Source organism: Neoarius graeffei, chromosome 11 (genome assembly GCF_027579695.1).
Source record: "Neoarius graeffei isolate fNeoGra1 chromosome 11, fNeoGra1.pri, whole genome shotgun sequence".
Classification (NCBI taxonomy): domain Eukaryota; kingdom Metazoa; phylum Chordata; class Actinopteri; order Siluriformes; family Ariidae; genus Neoarius; species Neoarius graeffei.
The window spans coordinates 67,312,020-67,330,247 of NC_083579.1; the positions used below are offsets into that span (position 1 = coordinate 67,312,020).

At 39.7% G+C, this 18,228-nt stretch overlaps 2 protein-coding genes across 2 annotated transcripts in view; one reads left to right on the forward strand and one right to left on the reverse strand.

Moving 5' to 3' along the window:
* The window catches only part of LOC132893968 (BTB/POZ domain-containing protein 7-like), a 75,894-nt gene extending 73,041 nt beyond the window's left edge, over nucleotides 1–2,853 (forward strand). The window contains exon 11 of the mRNA XM_060933149.1: nucleotides 858–2,853. Coding sequence (XP_060789132.1) covers nucleotides 858–1,586 — 729 coding nt within the window. The 3' untranslated portion in view covers nucleotides 1,587–2,853. The remainder of the gene's footprint in view (nucleotides 1–857) is intronic.
* A 2,892-nt stretch (nucleotides 2,854–5,745) lies between these two features.
* On the reverse strand, nucleotides 5,746–17,255 carry LOC132893969 (putative E3 ubiquitin-protein ligase UBR7). Its single transcript, XM_060933150.1, has 11 exons — nucleotides 17,042–17,255; nucleotides 13,455–13,588; nucleotides 13,284–13,344; nucleotides 12,800–12,895; nucleotides 12,585–12,638; nucleotides 12,364–12,469; nucleotides 10,536–10,681; nucleotides 9,554–9,754; nucleotides 8,627–8,780; nucleotides 7,340–7,401; nucleotides 5,746–7,229 (listed from the first exon to the last, which is right to left on the reverse strand). The coding sequence occupies exons 1-11, from the start codon at nucleotides 17,159–17,161 to the stop codon at nucleotides 7,137–7,139; spliced, it is 1,227 nt and encodes a 408-aa protein (XP_060789133.1). The 5' UTR covers nucleotides 17,162–17,255; the 3' UTR covers nucleotides 5,746–7,136.
* Between the last annotated feature and the right edge of the window lie 973 nt (nucleotides 17,256–18,228).

Sequence of the window (18,228 nt, forward strand, 5' to 3'; positions counted from 1 at the left end):
TAAAAACATGTCCATGATCTTTCCACCATGCTTACCTGTGGTGATGACGTCCAGGTTTTCCTCAAATTGCTGATCGTGATTAAAAAAAAAAAATTCCATATCAGGTAATGAGGCATGTCATCAGACGACAAGATCAAAGGGTGAGGCGGGGTCTTCCGGTTAATTTAATTAACCAGTAATAACTGTTGTAACTGAAACTCACCTTTTGTAAAATTGTTTTTTATTGGCAAATCTGAAGGTGTCTAATTATGGACTGTCAAGATAATTGTAGCCACTGCTCTTTTTTTTTTTTTTTCTAAAACTAATACACTCGTGGTTCTGAATCCATTGTCTTTTGTTTGCCTCCCTAAAACAGATCCCCTTTCACTTTTTTTTTTTAATGATGTACTTGACATTTATGAAAAAAGTCTGGAAAGTTAATCTTTCCAAGAGGGTGTGACTCTGTATGGTCTTCCTCAGATGGCGTCGCATCAAAATGCTGCAATTTTGTTCAAACATACAACAAAGTGCACCCACTACCCATTACTACCAACCATTTACTCCCCTGTCCCCTATATTTGATGTGGAGCCAGTAAATGATGAACCTCCTACTGTTCTGAAGAACCATTAACATTCCATGATTTTCAGAAGTCCATTTTGGATGGTTCAGGAGCACTTTTGACGAAACATAAGCCAGGCTTTATTACAGCAATCTGATATTGTTTTCTTTTATGAAGGACATATGAGATCTATGAATTTTTTCAAAGCGCTGTTTGGTGAGGGGAAAAAAAATTATGTATTCATGAAGTTTAAAATATCCCTGTAAAAAAAATATTATACTTGATACTAACTGAATCTTTGTTTGTTTTATATGTAAGCGTCTGGAACCTCTGATTAGTGATTATATGCCGGACATTGCTCTCGGGGTGTCCTCTATGACTCTGTCGGAGCATGGCAAAGCTCAGGACACCACTCTTCATTCTCTTCCCAACATGGTCTCTACTATCCCCCACTACCCACCTGGACCATGCCCCAGTGGACGATATTCTCTCACTCAACTGTCCCACACAAGACATGTCCCCAAACAAAAAGCAGAGCCTCCATCTGATTATCCAGACGTTTCTGACTTGGCGAATCAAGACACTCTTGTATCTAGCCTTTCTACTCAGGCCACCTACACAGGTCCAGACTTGTACGGACAGCGCAGAGGGCCATGTAATAACATAACCCTTTCATGTCTCCCTGACACGTTGTCAGTTCCCACGCACACGAGGCTTGGACAGCCATCGGACTCCCTTCATTTGGACGTCTTGGGTCAAAGGTTGGATTTGGACCATACTTCCTCTGGAGTATCCTCACTAGGGGGAGCATTTGTGCCCAGTGGGTGCTCAAAAAATGACTCGGACCTGACATGTGGCCTTGGACCTTCAAAAGGAGGTGCTGAGTCATACGACGAGCACAGCTCCGTTCCAGATATGAAAGGGGATGTAAAGGAGGCCTCTGGAGGAGCTGGACACCACAGGAACGGGAGTGAAGAAACGGGAATAAGCCGGGATCACAGGTCACCCAATCAGCCAGAGTACCAGTATAGGAAATCTGCACTTTAAATCAGATCATGAAAAGACATTGACTTGGACAAAGACTGTTTTTAAAACCTCAAGTCTATTAAACAAGTGCTGAGTTTCAGTGTAATCTTGCAGGTAGCTACAGTACATCTCCCTTCCATTACAGCTTATTCGAAAGGGATCAGTCCTTTCAGAAAGTTGGGAAATGTTTCAAAGAGGTTGCTTAAGAATGAGTGGATTTTCATAAGGGTTCGTATTTGTGGAGTAAGTCGTAATGCAGAGGGTTTGGGCCTTTTTTATTTTAATGGATCCTTCTTGATACCAAAATTCATTAATCTGAGTCTGTGACTGATATATTAACTGATGGTAACATCAATAAAATATGCCTCCCATTAAAAATGGGAATCAAATAAGCTCCTAGATGAATGCCAGAAAAAGAACACTGCAAGTCAAAAATTTGGACGCCAGCGTATAGGTTTTTCTCCATTTTGTTTGTGCGATTTTAGAATAATAAGACATCAACACTATAATATATCAAACTAAATTATACAGTAACCAAGCAAAGTGTTAAATCAAATCTAGTTTGTATTTTAAATTCTTAAGTCTTCCTCATTAAGGATTGCACATTCTTGCCAATTTCTCAACTAGCTTCAGGCAGGCGATTCCTAAATAAGCTGAGTACTCCTTCTTGAAGGCTGATTCTCTTGTTTGGGGTAACAACATATATAATTTTAATTAAAAACAACTTGTTTAGGGGTTTAAAAAAAACATTTGGTTCAGAAATGCATCTATAAATGGGTATTAACGTCACTCTTTTTACATTAGTCTTTGAAACAAATATCAGCAAGTTTTCGAAATTTCTCTTCGCCATTGGAAAATATACGATCAATCATTGTGTCCAAACTTTTTGACGAAGAACTCTATTTCCTTTAGGCCTGTAACCAGTACACTGAGAAGAGATCAGTTGTAGGTCCTGGAGACAGGAAGAGGACACGTTTTTTTCACTTTTTCTTATAATGGGCTGGATAAATGCGAATGACTGACAGCATAAAATGTGCTGGCAATATAATGTGTTCGTCAGGAGTTGGGCCACCACGAACCACTAGAACAGCTTCAGTGCACATTGACATGGCTCCTTCAAGTCTCTGGGACTGTACTGGAGGGATGAACTACTCCCCACCCCTGCTCAAAAGATGCATATTCCCTCATTTGATGTTCTGATGGTGGTCAAGAGTGCTTTGTAATGACCCTTCCATCCTGACCCTTGTTTTGGATGCAAAACATAACACAGCAACTCTTTTTTTTTTTTTTTTTTTTTTTTTTTTTATCACCTGTACATGCACCCATCTGCACATTCTCTACATGTTTTGCATGTATGAACGAGGCACTTTTTTTTTTTTTTTTTTTTTTAATTGCCAGCTCTTTGTGTATCATGAGAACTTGCATAAAATGCAGTTCCAGTGTCGATGTAAAATTCCACACCATTCCAGAGTTACTCTTTTGTATTTAGAAAATATCAAACCAAATGCTACTGGTTTTTACTGGTCAAACATTTATATTATAAGCATAACATCCCTCGCAAAATCCAAAACTTAATTGTGCCACAGGCTAAAAGTCTTTGAATACTGGCAAGTGTTAACAAAAACTTTTTTTTTTTTAAATCAAGCATCCCATGAAAGGTCAAAACATCAGATGTTGTTCCAGTTAGTATAGTATAAAAGATAAGCATGTTTATAAATGCACCAAGTGACACCAGTCACTGCACAGGAGAAATGGATTGATTTTGAAATTCGTAGTTTTGGCTCTGACAGTTTTAACAGTATAATGCACCTTTTCTGGTAATATAAGAAATTTAGGGATGTTTTTAACAGTTCACACCCTTCTTAAGTACATATTGTATCTGCAATCAATCACGACTGTTCAAATATTTACATTAGCACCAGCCCTGAGAATGATTAATCCATGTACTGTAGAAAACATGATGAACATGCGTAGGTTCACCTCGTCCTCCTCCTCTTCACATCCAGTGGCCTTAGCTGTGGATTTTGAGCTCAGAAACCAAGAAATGTGTAAGCCATTATATATTTTTTTCCATGGAATTAAGTTGTGGAGTCTTTTGGTCCAGCATTACAGAGCTCATGGATCGTGAATAGTGTACATTTGTGGAGGCAAGTTTTTGCACTGCCCTCTTCTATGGAATCAATTTTGTGCCAAAATGTTCATACAATACTTTCGAAATGTCAAGCAAAAACGACAAATCAAAATACAAAGTGTCAATTTTTTTAGACTGGCAAACAAATTATTCGTGTAATCGTGCAAAATATCAGTCTATTACTCTTCAGAAACCTTTTATTTTTGTTCCGCGTCTTTCTCAGTTTTGTTTGACGTAATTTATTTCGGTTGCGATTCCAGCTTTCTCGTTTGCGCTCCCTGACTTTTTGCTTGCAGTTTTGGCACAAACTTCGCGTGTGGGTGGGCTGTCCAGGAATGCATTTGTAACTTGTGTTTGACTGACAGTTACGCTCAGCGATTCCCCCGGAGGCTGTTGCGGCCATTTCCTACTCGGATTTTGGCGGACTGTTTGACGAGTGACCGATCCATTGACGGTAAACAAGGATCGAGTGGACATACAAGACATTTGTCCCGTACTTACACTTTGTTGAATTAATTCAATATCATAGTCGCCACTGAAGTCCACTCGATCCTTGTTTACCGTCAATGGATCGGTCACTCGTCAAACAGTCCGCCAAAATCCGAGTAGGGAATGGCTGAGCGTAGCTGTCAGTCAAACACAAGTTAGCCAATGGGAATGCGTTCCTGGACAGCCCACCCACACGTGAAGTTTGTGCCAAAACTGCAAGCAAAAAGTCAGGGAGCACAAACGAGAGCTGGAATCGCAACCAAAATAAATTACGTCAAACAAAACTGAGAAAGACGCGGAACGAAAATAAAAGGTTTCTGAAGTGTAATAGACTGATATTTTGCACGATTACACAAATAATTTGTTTGCCAGTCTAAAAAAATGGACTCTTTTGTATTTTGATTTGTCGTTTTTGTTTGATATTTCAAAAGTATTGTATGAACATTTTGGCACAAAATTGATTCCATACTCTTCCTCCCTCACTCCATTTTGTACTTATTACAGTGCCACCTAGTGGTACAGAAGCATGCCAGAAATTTTTGTAGTAGTGCCTGCACTTTTTTGGGGGGGGGCTTGAAAGGTCTTCTCACAAAAGAACTTCTCTCCTTCGCCTAAAATCTAAATAGTAAATGATTCACCAGTACAGCATTTAATACATGACGTTCGTTAGACTGCATGTTGATTACTGATGATACATGTACGCAATGTAGCAATAGAGGATTTTGTAGCTAGATTTTTCAATGCTTGATCCAAAGTGACACGTCATGATCCACATTTTATACACAGTCTTTTCTTGGATTTATAAATGACCATAATCCTTATTTGGCTGCATAACTGTCAAGAACAGATTTAAGTGCGACACTGAAGTCATGACTATTTTTATCTGTATTGTGGAAAAACCCTTTAACACAGTAAAATGCTGCTAATGCACGCTAATGTTCCGTTTTGCTGCTCGTCATTGGTGTACTTTAGTAGCAGAATAAGAGTTTGCATTTGTATCCATTTGTTAGAAAAAAATAATTTCCCCGCCAAGTTGTCCGAATTGAAATCAGAGGGCTTCGGCATTCGTTACTGCATCTATTTAACACTGCAGATGACCCAAGTGTGTGCCTTGCGTGTTCAGAGGCCAAGTGTTTTATTAAATTGGTGATTTTGGCCTATGCAAGCCTTAGGAGCCATGTATCCATCTACCAGTTTTTAAATGGCCTGTACTGCCTCATGTGCATCTTTTTTGGAAAATATTTTTAAACTCTTGGGTACCTTTTACTTGTATTCGTGTTGTGGTTTGATACGATTGTTTCTGATAAATGTTGATTGTACTTAAACTTTAATATAATTGCATTTCTTGTAATGAATTTACCAGTTATATTTTTCTACTGTTACCTCAGAGAGGGTAAATAAGTTACCAGCTTTGCAGCTAGAAAGCATCCTTAGAATAAACATGCTTCAAAATATTGATGCATCTTCATTGTGTTGATTTGGTGACTGATTTACGTATCTAAACCCAAGTCTTGATCGTGCATCTGAAAGCTTTGATTACAATGATGACATGAAGCAACATGCATTCCGGAGTTGTATTTAATCATCCAGTTTGAGGAAAGCATAATAATCAACAAATTGAACGTTCAGGTTGTTGCCATTAAAATGTCTGCAGCTTTTGGATCCCATCCAGCTCATCATGATCAGTCCAGGCTTTTTGACCACCTTATACATGAGTTAATGTGGACATAAACTGATACCCACTCCACCTACCTTTAGGCTACGTTCACACTGCAGGCTGAAGTGACTCAAATCCGATCTTTTCGCCCATATGTGACCTGTATCCGATCTTTTATTGACAATATGAACGACACAGATCCGATTTTTTCAAATCCGACCCAGGCCGTTTGGATATGTGGTCCTAATTCCGATTCCTATCCGCTCTTTTCATATGCGACTTCAGTCTGAACCGCCAGGTCGCATTCATCCGACTTGCACGTCATCAACAAGCCACAAACGTCACTATTCTGCGCTGAAGTAGGCGGCGGGTCTCTCAAAAAAAGTTACAACAACATGGCGCATAATCACGGGCGCAGATAGAGGGTGGGACTCGTCCCACCCAGATTTAAATTCACTTCGCTCGGTCCCCCCCCACTTATAGGGAGGAAAAAACGTCGATGCTGTCTTTCTTTGCATAAGGCAAACCTCATGGAAAAATCAAAAGACTAATTACCATTCGGTTTATTGAGGTGCACAGCAGTGTATACATAGTTGCAACAACTCGCATAAAACAAAACAAAGACTGATATTCGGTTGGTTGAGCTGCGCAGACTGCACAGGTTGCGAGCTCGAGCTTGGTTGCTATGGTAACCCACAACAAGTTTGACAGGCATATCGGGGTTGGGGTTGGTTTGCTGGCAGCTTTGTCCCCCCCAGTTCAAAAAACGTATCTGCGCCCCTGCGCATGACATCAATGCGAGGGACGCTTCGGGCTGTGAAGGTTCTGAATCTTCTCAATGGAAGGACGCAGAGGTTAGGGAGCTGATTTCCATTTGGGGGGGGATACAGCTATTCAAGCTAGATTGGATGGGTCATACTGCAACCGGGCGGTTTTACTTCCGTAAACACTGCCCATGCTCACTGCGTGTGACGTCATATCCTGCAATGCGCATGCGGAACACTTTTAGGTCGCTTTTTGTTCATACTGAGGATCACATACAAGTCGCATATATTTGTTAATGTGAACGACCTCACAAAAAAATCGGATTTCACAAAAAAATCGGAATTGAGCATTAAGCCTTGCAGTGTGAACGTAGCGTTAGACATTAGGCGTGCGCCGTGCACACTAGCAGCTTAAAATTAAACACTTGCAATTGCGTCTCCTCCTTAAAGCCAGTCTTTTTGAATTCACATTCTACGTATGCTTAGAAAGGAAGAAACAGGAAGGCAAGGATGGCCATCCATAAACCACATCAGCTGCAGTAATATGGCCCAGCACTGGCCCGTCTCCTTTTCTTCAACTGAAGCTCTTCAAAAAACATGTGGATAGCCTCAGGGGTCACATCCTATAGCCACAATGAAGAATTTTTATTACTTTTTTTTTTTTTTTGCACTGCATGTGTTAATTTCAAATGTGTACTTTAAGTTAGAAGCCAAAAAGCCTATGTGTCCTTACCTTTCCCTGGTCAGCAAACTGCTGCAGGAACTCGCGTAGCTCTGCTTTAATATCATTGTACTCTGAAAACAAAATCACCAGAATATTTTAACCAACAGGTCATCCTACCATAATATTAAACCATGAGCAATGCTCCAAATTCATTATCAAATGCTCTTTTATTGAGTAGGACGAACATCTTCCCATAGACCTCCATGAAAAAAATACATTTAAGAAGTTTTTATTAAATATTACCCAGAGGCCTGAGGAGTGTATTACTTATGCTTTATACCCTTTTTTTTTTTTTTATAATATAAAAAAAAAAAAAAGTTTAAACTGCTCCATTAAATGTTGTGGGCAGTAATGCATTTCTGCACCTCCTTGCTTTCCCTACAGAATGAAAACATGTGGAGCCGGTAAGAAAGTCATTGTCCTGTCCCAACTTGCCAAAGGGATATTCTGAAATGGGTTCTGAAAGGGTTTTTTTTTTTTTTTCCTTCCCCCAAATCTCTAGAGATGTTGTCTTGCGGCTAGTGATATTACAGAGATACACACTACCTTATACGCATTGGACATTTTTGCTGGAGTTCTTCCAAACCAAGCAGCCTTGAGAACTGTTAGAGAAAAATATTTTATTTAAGAACTAATATCCTGCTGATGTAAAACTACCTTGGCTTTGAGAAAGGTGCTGCTATAATTATCATCAATAATAAACGTTTTAAGACCAATCCCATCCAGAAACCAGACGCCACCGTTTGTTGAAATGTAAGCTACTACAAAACTGCTTTTTGGTTGGTTGTCCCTCCTTTAATTCCAACACGTCAAAACACTAACAATGATGACCCATGCTTGGCAGCAAATTTCAGTATTAAATGTCAAAATGCATTCATTGGCATTTTCCACCTCGTCCCTGCTGTTCCTCTCCGGGAACTCCAATACTGAAAACGTTTTGCTCTTTGTACAATTTAGCGTCTGTCTTTGCACAACAATATATAGTCAGTTCAAATAAACCTTGATTTAATCTCCCATGTTATTGTTGGACGTGATTGTTTACATGTAACAGCAAGTGCAATGGAAATTGCAGGTGTGACATGAAAACGATAATCAAGGATAAAATCAACTCCCAGCAAAGTAAGACAAATACCTGGAGCATATTAAGCGTTTACAAAATTAATTTTCTAAACCAACAGAAGATAATCAAATTTGTTCAATTTACTTAAAGCTATTTAAAATAATGAATACTTGAGTACAGTGAGTTATAGGCAAAGGTCGTCTTTTAAAAACAGCTGTTTATGCTCCGTTACTTACGGTAAATGATCTCCAGTTGCTGGACATGGTCCAGGGAACTGAGGCAGGACATGAGCAGGTCTTCCTCCAGCAATGCCTCGCCCCTATTCTCGTATGCAAGCACTGTGTCTGACTCATCCATCAGGAACTGAACGCCAGCCTCCACATACGATCTCTAAGGGAATTTAGAAAACAAAAACACCAGACGATGGGTGAGCTTATTTTATCTTAAGTTCAACTACAAATTAACATTGTTTGGCATTTGCAAAAACATGCCAAATGAAAATAAGGAAGACTACTTTAATACCATAGGTTTTGGGCAGTATACGTTAGAGGGCCCCCACCCTTCCCCAAGAGGTTTTGCCAGGCTGCCACTTTAAATAAGAACTCGTTCTTCGTGACTTGCCTGTTTTAAATAAAACTTAAATAAAAAGGGTCAGGACTGGGATCCTGTAGGAATCAACAAGTTACAGGAGTTGGCAGTTTATAGTCTCAAGAGGGAGGTCAGAGATGAAGCTTGCAGGAGGGAAAAAAAAAAAAATGGCCAGGTTGAATTACATGTAGGCTTGTCACTGGAGCAGTACCTCTCAGGTACTTATTTATACCCTTTATATGCTGCTTGGGAACATGTATATCTTTTTGGCCCTAAACCGGTACATATGGTTAGCTTGAGGGCCAATAATTAAAAAAAAAAAAACAAAAGGACTCCTACTATACCCGTGTGTGACAGTACTGAGCATTGTGTAAATGGTTCTTTACTCCATTCAGGTCAGGGTCCCTGTGGTTTATATTATGTTTATAACAAGTTTATTAGGAAGCATCTTAGATGGGTAGAATTTAAGGAAATAAAAAAACAAAACCACACTACATCCAGCACAAGCATCGAGCATTCTAAAGAGATAATAAACTGTGTTTTTACTGAAACAGGACAAATTTTTAATAACCTACCTTGCAGCTTGTGCAAGTACAAAGCTTGGACCGCCAGTCGTATGGCCAGAACGCTGCCCCCACCCTTGGCCTCACCAAGCCTTTGGCCTTTAACTCCTTCAGTTTACATGGTGCAGTTTCAGACTGGCACTTAGCAGGACGCCTCTCCATCTCCTCACGCGTCCGCTTGTAGTTTACAGCTTTAATTCCATTACTAGTGAGCTGTTAAAGTGAATGAAATGCGCCATTTAATTTAATGATGTATAAACTAAGTTCAAATGGAAATTAAAATGTCCTTGTAAATCTTGTCTTGTAACGTGTGAATTAGAACCAAGTCCAGTTTAAACATTTTGCACACTCTGCTGGTGGAAAAGTGAAAAAGCAAGCATTTTTCTTTACTGAAGGTTCGTGAAATGATGGTACATTTCTCCAGTTGTTAATTACATCTACACAGTAACCAGTGCCCAGTGGCAGACAATGTGGTGAGGGAGTGATTGATTTTATTTTATTTTTTTAAAGCCATGTCAGTACCTAAGGCTATTTCAAGGTGAGAGCATTTCTAAAAAGATACTATAATTTCTTCATAAATAAATTTTAAAAAGTTACATAACTAAAAATGAGATGCTTAATATACATACAACTTAAGTCTAAAACTTTCTGTAGTGGCACCTTGTTAAAAACCTCATCCAAAGTACTTTGAGAATAAAATCACTCCTTTGTGGCATCTAGACCTGGACACGACAGTAAAATATGCTTGATTGTCAGAGATATCCTACAGAAATGGCATGATAGTGGTTCACCCTTTTTTTTTTTTTTTAATTAAAGATGAACCTTGAACGACCAATACGACACCTCATATACACCATTGGATTATGTCTGGTTTGAAATGAGAATAGGAGAGTCTTTTTGATCATAGGGTTGATTTCATACAATTTGTTTCCAGGGCACTCAGTCGGTGTAGACAATGCGGTAACTTCATCTTTTGTATTGATACGTTTCTCACCTTTGCTTCCTTTTGACAGTCTTTACTTGTGGAGGGTCCATCATGGCCATTAGTGCATGAAGGCAACATTGAATCCTTCACTTCTTTGTTTTCTGCCACAGTATCATTATCATCTTTACAAAGACTCACTTTGGTTACTGGGGGACCTTTAAGAAATAAAAAGACATACACATTACCTCATCATACCTTTTAAAGAACTGTTGTGAAGTACAACCCCAATTCCAAAAAAGTTGGGACAAAGTACAAATTGTAAATAAAAACGGAATGCAATAATTTACAAATCTCAAAAACTGATACTGTATTCACAGTAGAACATAGACAGCACATCAAAATGTCGAAAGTGAGACATTTTGAAATTTCATGACAGCAACACATCTCAAAAAAGTTGGGACAGGGGCAATAAGAGGCTGGAAAAGTTAAAGGTACAAAAAAGGAACAGCTGGAGGACCAAATTGCAACTCAATAGGTCAATTGGCAATAGGTCATTAACATGACTGGGTATAAAAAGAGCATCTTGGAGTGGTGGCAGCTCTCAGAAGTAAAGATGAGAAGAGCATCACCAATCCCCCTAATTCTGTGCCCACAAATAGTGGAGCAATATCAGAAAGGAGTTCGACAGTGTAAAATTGCAAAGAGTTTGAACATATCATCATCTACAGTGCATAATATCATCAAAAGATTCAGAGAATCTGGAAGAATCTCTGTGCGTAAGGGTCAAGGCCAGAAAACCATACTGGGCGCCTGTGATCTTCGGGCCCTTAGACGGCACTGCATCACATACAGGCATGCTTCTGTATTGGAAATCACAAAATGGGCTCAGGAATATTTCCAGAGAACATTATCTGTGAACACAATTCACCGTGCCATCCGCCGTTGCCAGCTAAAACTATAGTTCAAAGAAGAAGCCGTATCTAAACATGATCCAGAAGCGCAGACGTCTTCTCTGGGCCAAGGCTCATTTAAAATGGACTGTGGCAAAGTGGAAAACTGTTCTGTGGTCAGACGAATCAAAATTTGAAGTTCTTTATGGAAATCAGGGACGCCGTGTCATTCGGACTAAAGAGGAGAAGGACGACCCAAGTTGTTATCAGCGCTCAGTTCAGAAGCCTGCATCTCTGATGGTATGGGGTTGCATTAGTGCGTGTGGCATGGGCAGCTTACACATCTGGAAAGACACCATCAATGCTGAAAGGTATATCCAGGTTCTAGAGCAACATATGCTCCCATCCAGACGACGTCTCTTTCAGAGAAGACCTTGTATTTTCCAACATGACAATGCCAAACCACATACTGCATCAATTACAGCATCATGGCTGCGTAGAAGAAGGGTCCGGGTACTGAACTGGCCAGCCTGCAGTCCAGATCTTTCACCCATAGAAAACATTTGGCACATCATAAAACGGAAGATACGACAAAAAAGACCTAAGACAGTTGAGCAACTAGAATCCTACATTAGACAAGAATGGGTTAACATGCCTATCCCTAAACTTGAGCAACTTGTCTCCTCAGTCCCCAGACGTTTACAGACTGTTGTAAAGAGAAAAGGGGATGTCTCACAGTGGTAAACATGGCCTTGTCCCAACTTTTTTGAGATGTGGTGTTGTCATGAAATTTAAAATCACCTAATTTTTCTCTTTAAATGATACATTTTCTCAGTTTAAACATTTGATATGTCATCTATGTTCTATTCTGAATAAAATATGGAATTTTGAAACTTCCACATCATTGCATTCCGTTTTTATTTACAATTTGTACTTTGTCCCAACTTTTTTGGAATCGGGGTTGTAATAATCTGAATGAAAGAGATGTGCGATCACATGTAACTCACATGCAAAGTAGGCGGCGTAGGTCCACAGGAAGGGAGCTCTGTTCATACAACCCTCACACACCATCTCCAGCAAGTCCTCAGAGTCCACAACTGCACAACCCAGATGCTATAAGAAGACAGGCGGTAAAATCTGAGGCATACTTTTAGAGATGGTAAATTGTTCTGCATGAAGGACTTTGATACAATAAAGAAAAAAATATCCTCGCTGGACAGCAGCTTACCTTTGAGTGGTACCAGTCTTCACAGAGAATACACTGAATCATTGCTTCACCAACCTTCCACCACAGTGAGAAATAAGACCAGTGTTTGATAAAGGGAAACAGCACCTGTCTCATTTAGAAGTGCTAAAATTGAATGAATTTTGACTCCAATATTGACTAAAAGCGCACCAATATTTCACAAAGCAAGAAATGAGTGGAGTATTTGCACTACATACCTTATCATCCTCATCAGGGTAAGGTCTGTCACAGGAGCAGTAACGACCAAAGAAATTGTGATTATACACATTCTTGATGTTTTGTCCCTCTTTGTCCTGTAAACAATCAATACGCGGGCAAAACAAATGAGACGAATGCAGGACTCGGGCATAATCAACAACTAGTATTATTCAGAGCAAGAGTTTCAAGTGACGCATGGTATAACTTATCAGACAGGTAAGACTGCATAACCATGAAGAAGGACATGTGACATTTGTGAACAAAGCGCTGGAAACGCATAATATTTATCAATTCCTGGCAAAAGCAATGTTTTTTAAATGAAAGGTGTGTAAACTAGCAAATCGCTTTACAAATCGACAGAAAAAGGGTCAGTTCTGCATTTCGGGAAGTGTAGTGGGAACAGCGGTTGAGCTTTTTAATGGCTGGTAATGAAATGACTTTAGAAAGGAAGAAATGTTCGGAACGCATCCAGCATACACGTACAGGGATCAGCTTGCACTTAAACGAGCCAAATTTGCGGTTCCCACAATCACAGCGAAAGTTCCTGTGAAAAGAAAATCAAATAGACAGAAAGACAAGTCATGGTGTTGTGTACTAAATTAGTAAAATGTTAACAGTGCAAACTGGCAGAAGTCATTTTAAAGCGAGGTGTACCTTTTCGTGTACAGTTCGTAGATGTGGTGGCCATCGTGGCAGGTGTTAGCACAGGCAAGGCAGACGCCAGCTGGATCCATGCCCTCACCTGTGCAAGTGCTGCAAGCAAACACAGCCTGTCTTTTCACATATCCCTGTAACATATAACCAAAAATCAAGCTAGAGACATATACAGACTGTGTCCAGTGGTGCTTGAAAGTTTGTGAACCTTTTAGAAATTTCTATATTTCTGCATAAATATGACCTAAAACATCAGATTTTCACACAAGTCCTAAAAGTAGATAAAGAGAACCCAGTTAAACAAATGAGACAAAAATATCATACTCGGTCATTTATTTATTGAGGAAAATGATCCAATATTACACATCTGTGAGTGACAAATCTGGGCGGCACGGTGATGTAGTGGTTAGTGGTGTCGCCTCACAGCAAGAAGGTCCGGGTTCGAGCCCCGTGGCCAGCGAGGGCCTTTCTGTGCAGAGTTTGCATGTTCTCCCCGTGTCCGCATGGGTTTCCTCTGGGTGCTCCGGTTTCCCCCACGGTCCAAAGACGTGCAGGTTAGGTTAATTGATGACTCTAAATTGACCGTGGGTGTGAATGTGAATGGTTGTTTGTGTCTATGTGTCAGCCCTGTGATGACCTGGCGACTTGTCCAGGGTGTACCCCGCCTTTCGCCCGTAGTCAGCTGGGATAGGCTCCAGCTTGCCTGCGACCCTGTAGAACAGGATAAAGCGGCTACAGATAATGAGATGAGATGACCCCAGGTACTAGGTGTTTGTTTAACTACAGGGCTCGACATTAATGCTTGTCCGCTTGTCCGGGACAAGTGATCCTTTATGTCGGACAAGTTCATCATCTCAGTTACTTGTCCGATCGGACAAGTGCCAAAATACGCCGATATTCGGGTTACATCTCAAATTTATCAGTTTATTCACATGATTTCCGAAGCATCTCACTCGACATACTGTTTTGATGAACCACCGGATGTTTCTCTTCGGAAAGAGCGATGTGCGCATGCACAATATTCCGCTTGCGAAACCGGCCAATACCGCTTCGTGTATTTGAGCTGAAAAGTAAACGGTCGTTTAGCAGACCCTCCAGGATTTCACGATGTTGCGATTTGCAACTTCAACGCAAATTCAACCAATCCCCGCGAATTCAGGGCGGTGTTACAATTATATCCAATCACCGCAACTTTCCCGCAAATTTGACCAATCGTTGGCGTCGACAAACTACCTTTCACCTTACTTCCGTGTATACGTTCAAGAGAAGCAGCATGTGCGAGTCAGTGTTTATATAGGCTTAAATTCTGTTACTGAAAGTGTGTTGTGTTTACAGTGAAGGACTGTGTGCACTTTACATTATTTTTTACTTAATACAAGAAATTAATGGATGCCAACATTTTTGCCAAAATGGTATTTTATTTTCCATTGTTTAGGCAGCTTCAGCATCATACTGTGAGATTCTGTTCAAATTGTTTTTTTTCTTCTTTGAAGCCTGAGCCATTTATTTTATTAGTTTATAATTATTGTTTAATTTAGTCTTCAGGAGAGACTGCCTGCACACAGTACTAGTATTAATAGTTTTTTTTTCTTGCATGAAAGCTGAGGCATTTATATTATATTTTAAGGTAACTTCATGTTGTGCTGTGAGGTTCTATGCACTTTAACTTTTGAACCAACAGGAGCATTTGGATAAGTAAAGCCTATTTTTCTGCATTTTTGTAGTCCTGGTAATCTTTTATATTGGTAAAGTTGTTTATAGGACCATTTCTCAGTGTCTGTTTATTTTAATCAATAGTTTTTCAATAATAACTTAATATTTAACATATCACTCAATTGTTCAGTTTTGGGATGAAGTACATTCTGTTATTGTTTCGGTCTTGGGTTATCAAATACCCAAGACTTCCACAGTATTATATCTTGGTAACTTGGGAGGAAACATTGTGGTTAAGCCAGACAGATATATATTCAAAATCTTGATTGCAGCCAGCAAAAAGGCCATAACGAAAAAATGGTATAAGCCAGAACCACCAGACAGGGATGACTGGTTGAAACTTGTGAAAGAGATGTACATAATGGAGGACTTGACACATAGGATAAGACTGCAAGTTGACACATGCGTAGAAAAATGGATGAAATGGAATGTATACATATCAATGACAGAATGACTGAAATTATACTATATTGAATACTTCAGAAACATGCCCATCCAGATTGTACCGTATATATTTTTTAATTTTTTAATTTTTTTATTTTTATTTTTTTGTTGGTTTGTTCATTTTGTTTTGATGTGTTTTTGTAATGGTAACTGATGGCAATTATTGTTTTTTCTTTACCTAAGTGTACCACTAAAAAATATAAAAATAAAGTGTTAAAAAAAAAAAAGATCACTCCAAGAGCAAGGTGTGTAATAGTCATCGAGGTTACAAAAGACCCCAGGGTAACTTGTAAGCAACTGAAGGCCTCTCTCACATTGGCTAATGTTAAGGTTCATGAGTCCACCATCAGGAGTACACTGAACAACAATGGTGTGCATGGCAGGGTTGCAAGGAGAAAGCCACTGCTCTCCAAAAAGAACATTGCTGCTCATCTGCAGTTTGCAAAAGATCACGTGGACAAGCCAGAAGGTTATTGGAAAAATGTTTTGTGGACGGATGAGACCAAAATAGAACTTTTTGGTTTAAATGAGAAGCGTTATGCCTGGAGAAAGGAAAACACTGCATTCCAGCATCAGAACCTTATCCCATCTGTGAAACATGGTGGTGGTAGTATCATAGTTTGGGCCTGTTTTACTGCATCTAGGCCAGGACGGCTTGCCATCATTGATGCAACAATGAATTCTGAATTATACCAGCGAATTCTAAAGGAAAATGTCATGACATCTGTCCATGAAGTGAATCTCAAGAGAAGGTGGATCATGCAGCAAGACAGCAACCCTAAGCACACAAGTCGTTCTACCAAAGAATGGTTAAAGAGGGATAAAGTTAATGTTCTGGAATGGCCAAGTCAAAGTCCTGACCTTAATCCAGTCAAAATGTTGTGGAAGAACCTGAAGCGAGCAGTTCATGTGAGGAAACCCACCAATATCCCAGAGTTGAAGCTGTTCTGTACGGAGGAACGGGCTAAAATTCCTCCAAGCCGGTGTGCAGGACTGATCAACAGTTACTGCAAACGTTTAGTTGCAGTTATTGCTGCACAAGGGGGTCACACCAGATACTGAAAGCAAAGGTTCACATACTTTTGCCACTCACAGATGTGTAATATTGGATCATTTTCCTTAATAAATAAATAAATGACCAAGTATAATATTTTTGTCTCATTTGTTTAACTGGGTTCTCTTTATCTACTTTTAGGACTTGTGTGAAAATCTGATGATGTTTTAGGTCATATTTATGCAGAAATATAGAAAATTGTATGTAGTGCACTATATGTTCAATAAGGACAGGTTTGGGATTCAGCCACAGAGTGACAATCAAAAAGCAGAAACACTAGGCAGCACTTTTATTAAAGTTGTTTGCAATACGAAAAAATAAGAGACCAATTTCGAGACTTAATCACTAAGAGAATTACTGAGATGTTGTGTCTTACCCGAGGATATGAACACTTATCCGGATCACTACCAGCCAAAACAGCTAGAGCTTCACACAGCTCCTCATCCTCCAGCTCATCCATGGCCCCACTGTCCTCCTGTGCTTTATTTACATCCATATTCCTTACACTACACACACGATACTGTTCTAACAACACAGAACCAGCAATCAACAGTAGAACAATAACAAAGCAAAAACATGCAGCACACAACTTCCGGTTTGAAGCCGGTGACAAATTTGGCGCGAGACAATGCTATATTCACGTGCTCCTCAGTTTCTCCTGATTACGTATGTTTTCAAAATAAAACAAACAAACAAGACAAAAACTAATAAAATAAAATTAAAATAAAAAACCCACCACTGTCGACCAACGAAACTTAAAAGCGTGAAGATTAATAACAAGTTGTAAATCTGAACCTCAAAATTACAGAGATGTGCGCCATGTGCTTTGAAACTCATATTTATCCAAATTTGGAGAGCACGTGAAGGCAGCATGAATGATGAATCTGCTTTGTTTTATTCTGAGCAGTTCAGCCCAGAGCAGCTTTTCCTCATGAATAATACACTGTTATTACATACCTGTATGTCTTCTGGTCTTTGACTGTATAATTTAACAATTTAAAAAAAAAAAACTTTTAAACAAAAGTCCTTCCGTGTTTAGTGAGAAGCAGCAAGTCAGATCCATTCATTCAGTTCATTGTGTCTCCAAAACAACACAGAAGGTTCTCCTGCGCCTGAAACATGGAACAAACCAGACATTGTGTCTTTATAACTTCACACACAGTTAAACAGTAGTATTTGATGTGTGTTATTTAATCCATAGGCATTTAACGTAGTGTCCTGATTTCTACAGTATAGGAATCCCATATGAAAATGAATGGTCTGTTCACACAGCATCAGCATGGGTTTCTTCCAAGGAGGTCTACAGTGACACAAATGCTTGACTGGAAAGAGTGGTTAGACCAGGTTTTGCCAGTCGATGCTATATATTTGGACTTTTGTAAAGCCTTTGACTTGGTACCAAAGATCGAAAGCTCCGGCATCGAGGGCAATTTGCTACACTGGATCAATTCCTTGGCAGCACGGTGGTGTAGTGGTTAGCACTGTCACCTCACAGCAAGAAGGTTCTGGGTTCGAGCCCAGCAGCCGGCGAGGGCCTTTCTGTGTGGAGTTTGGAGAAGAAGC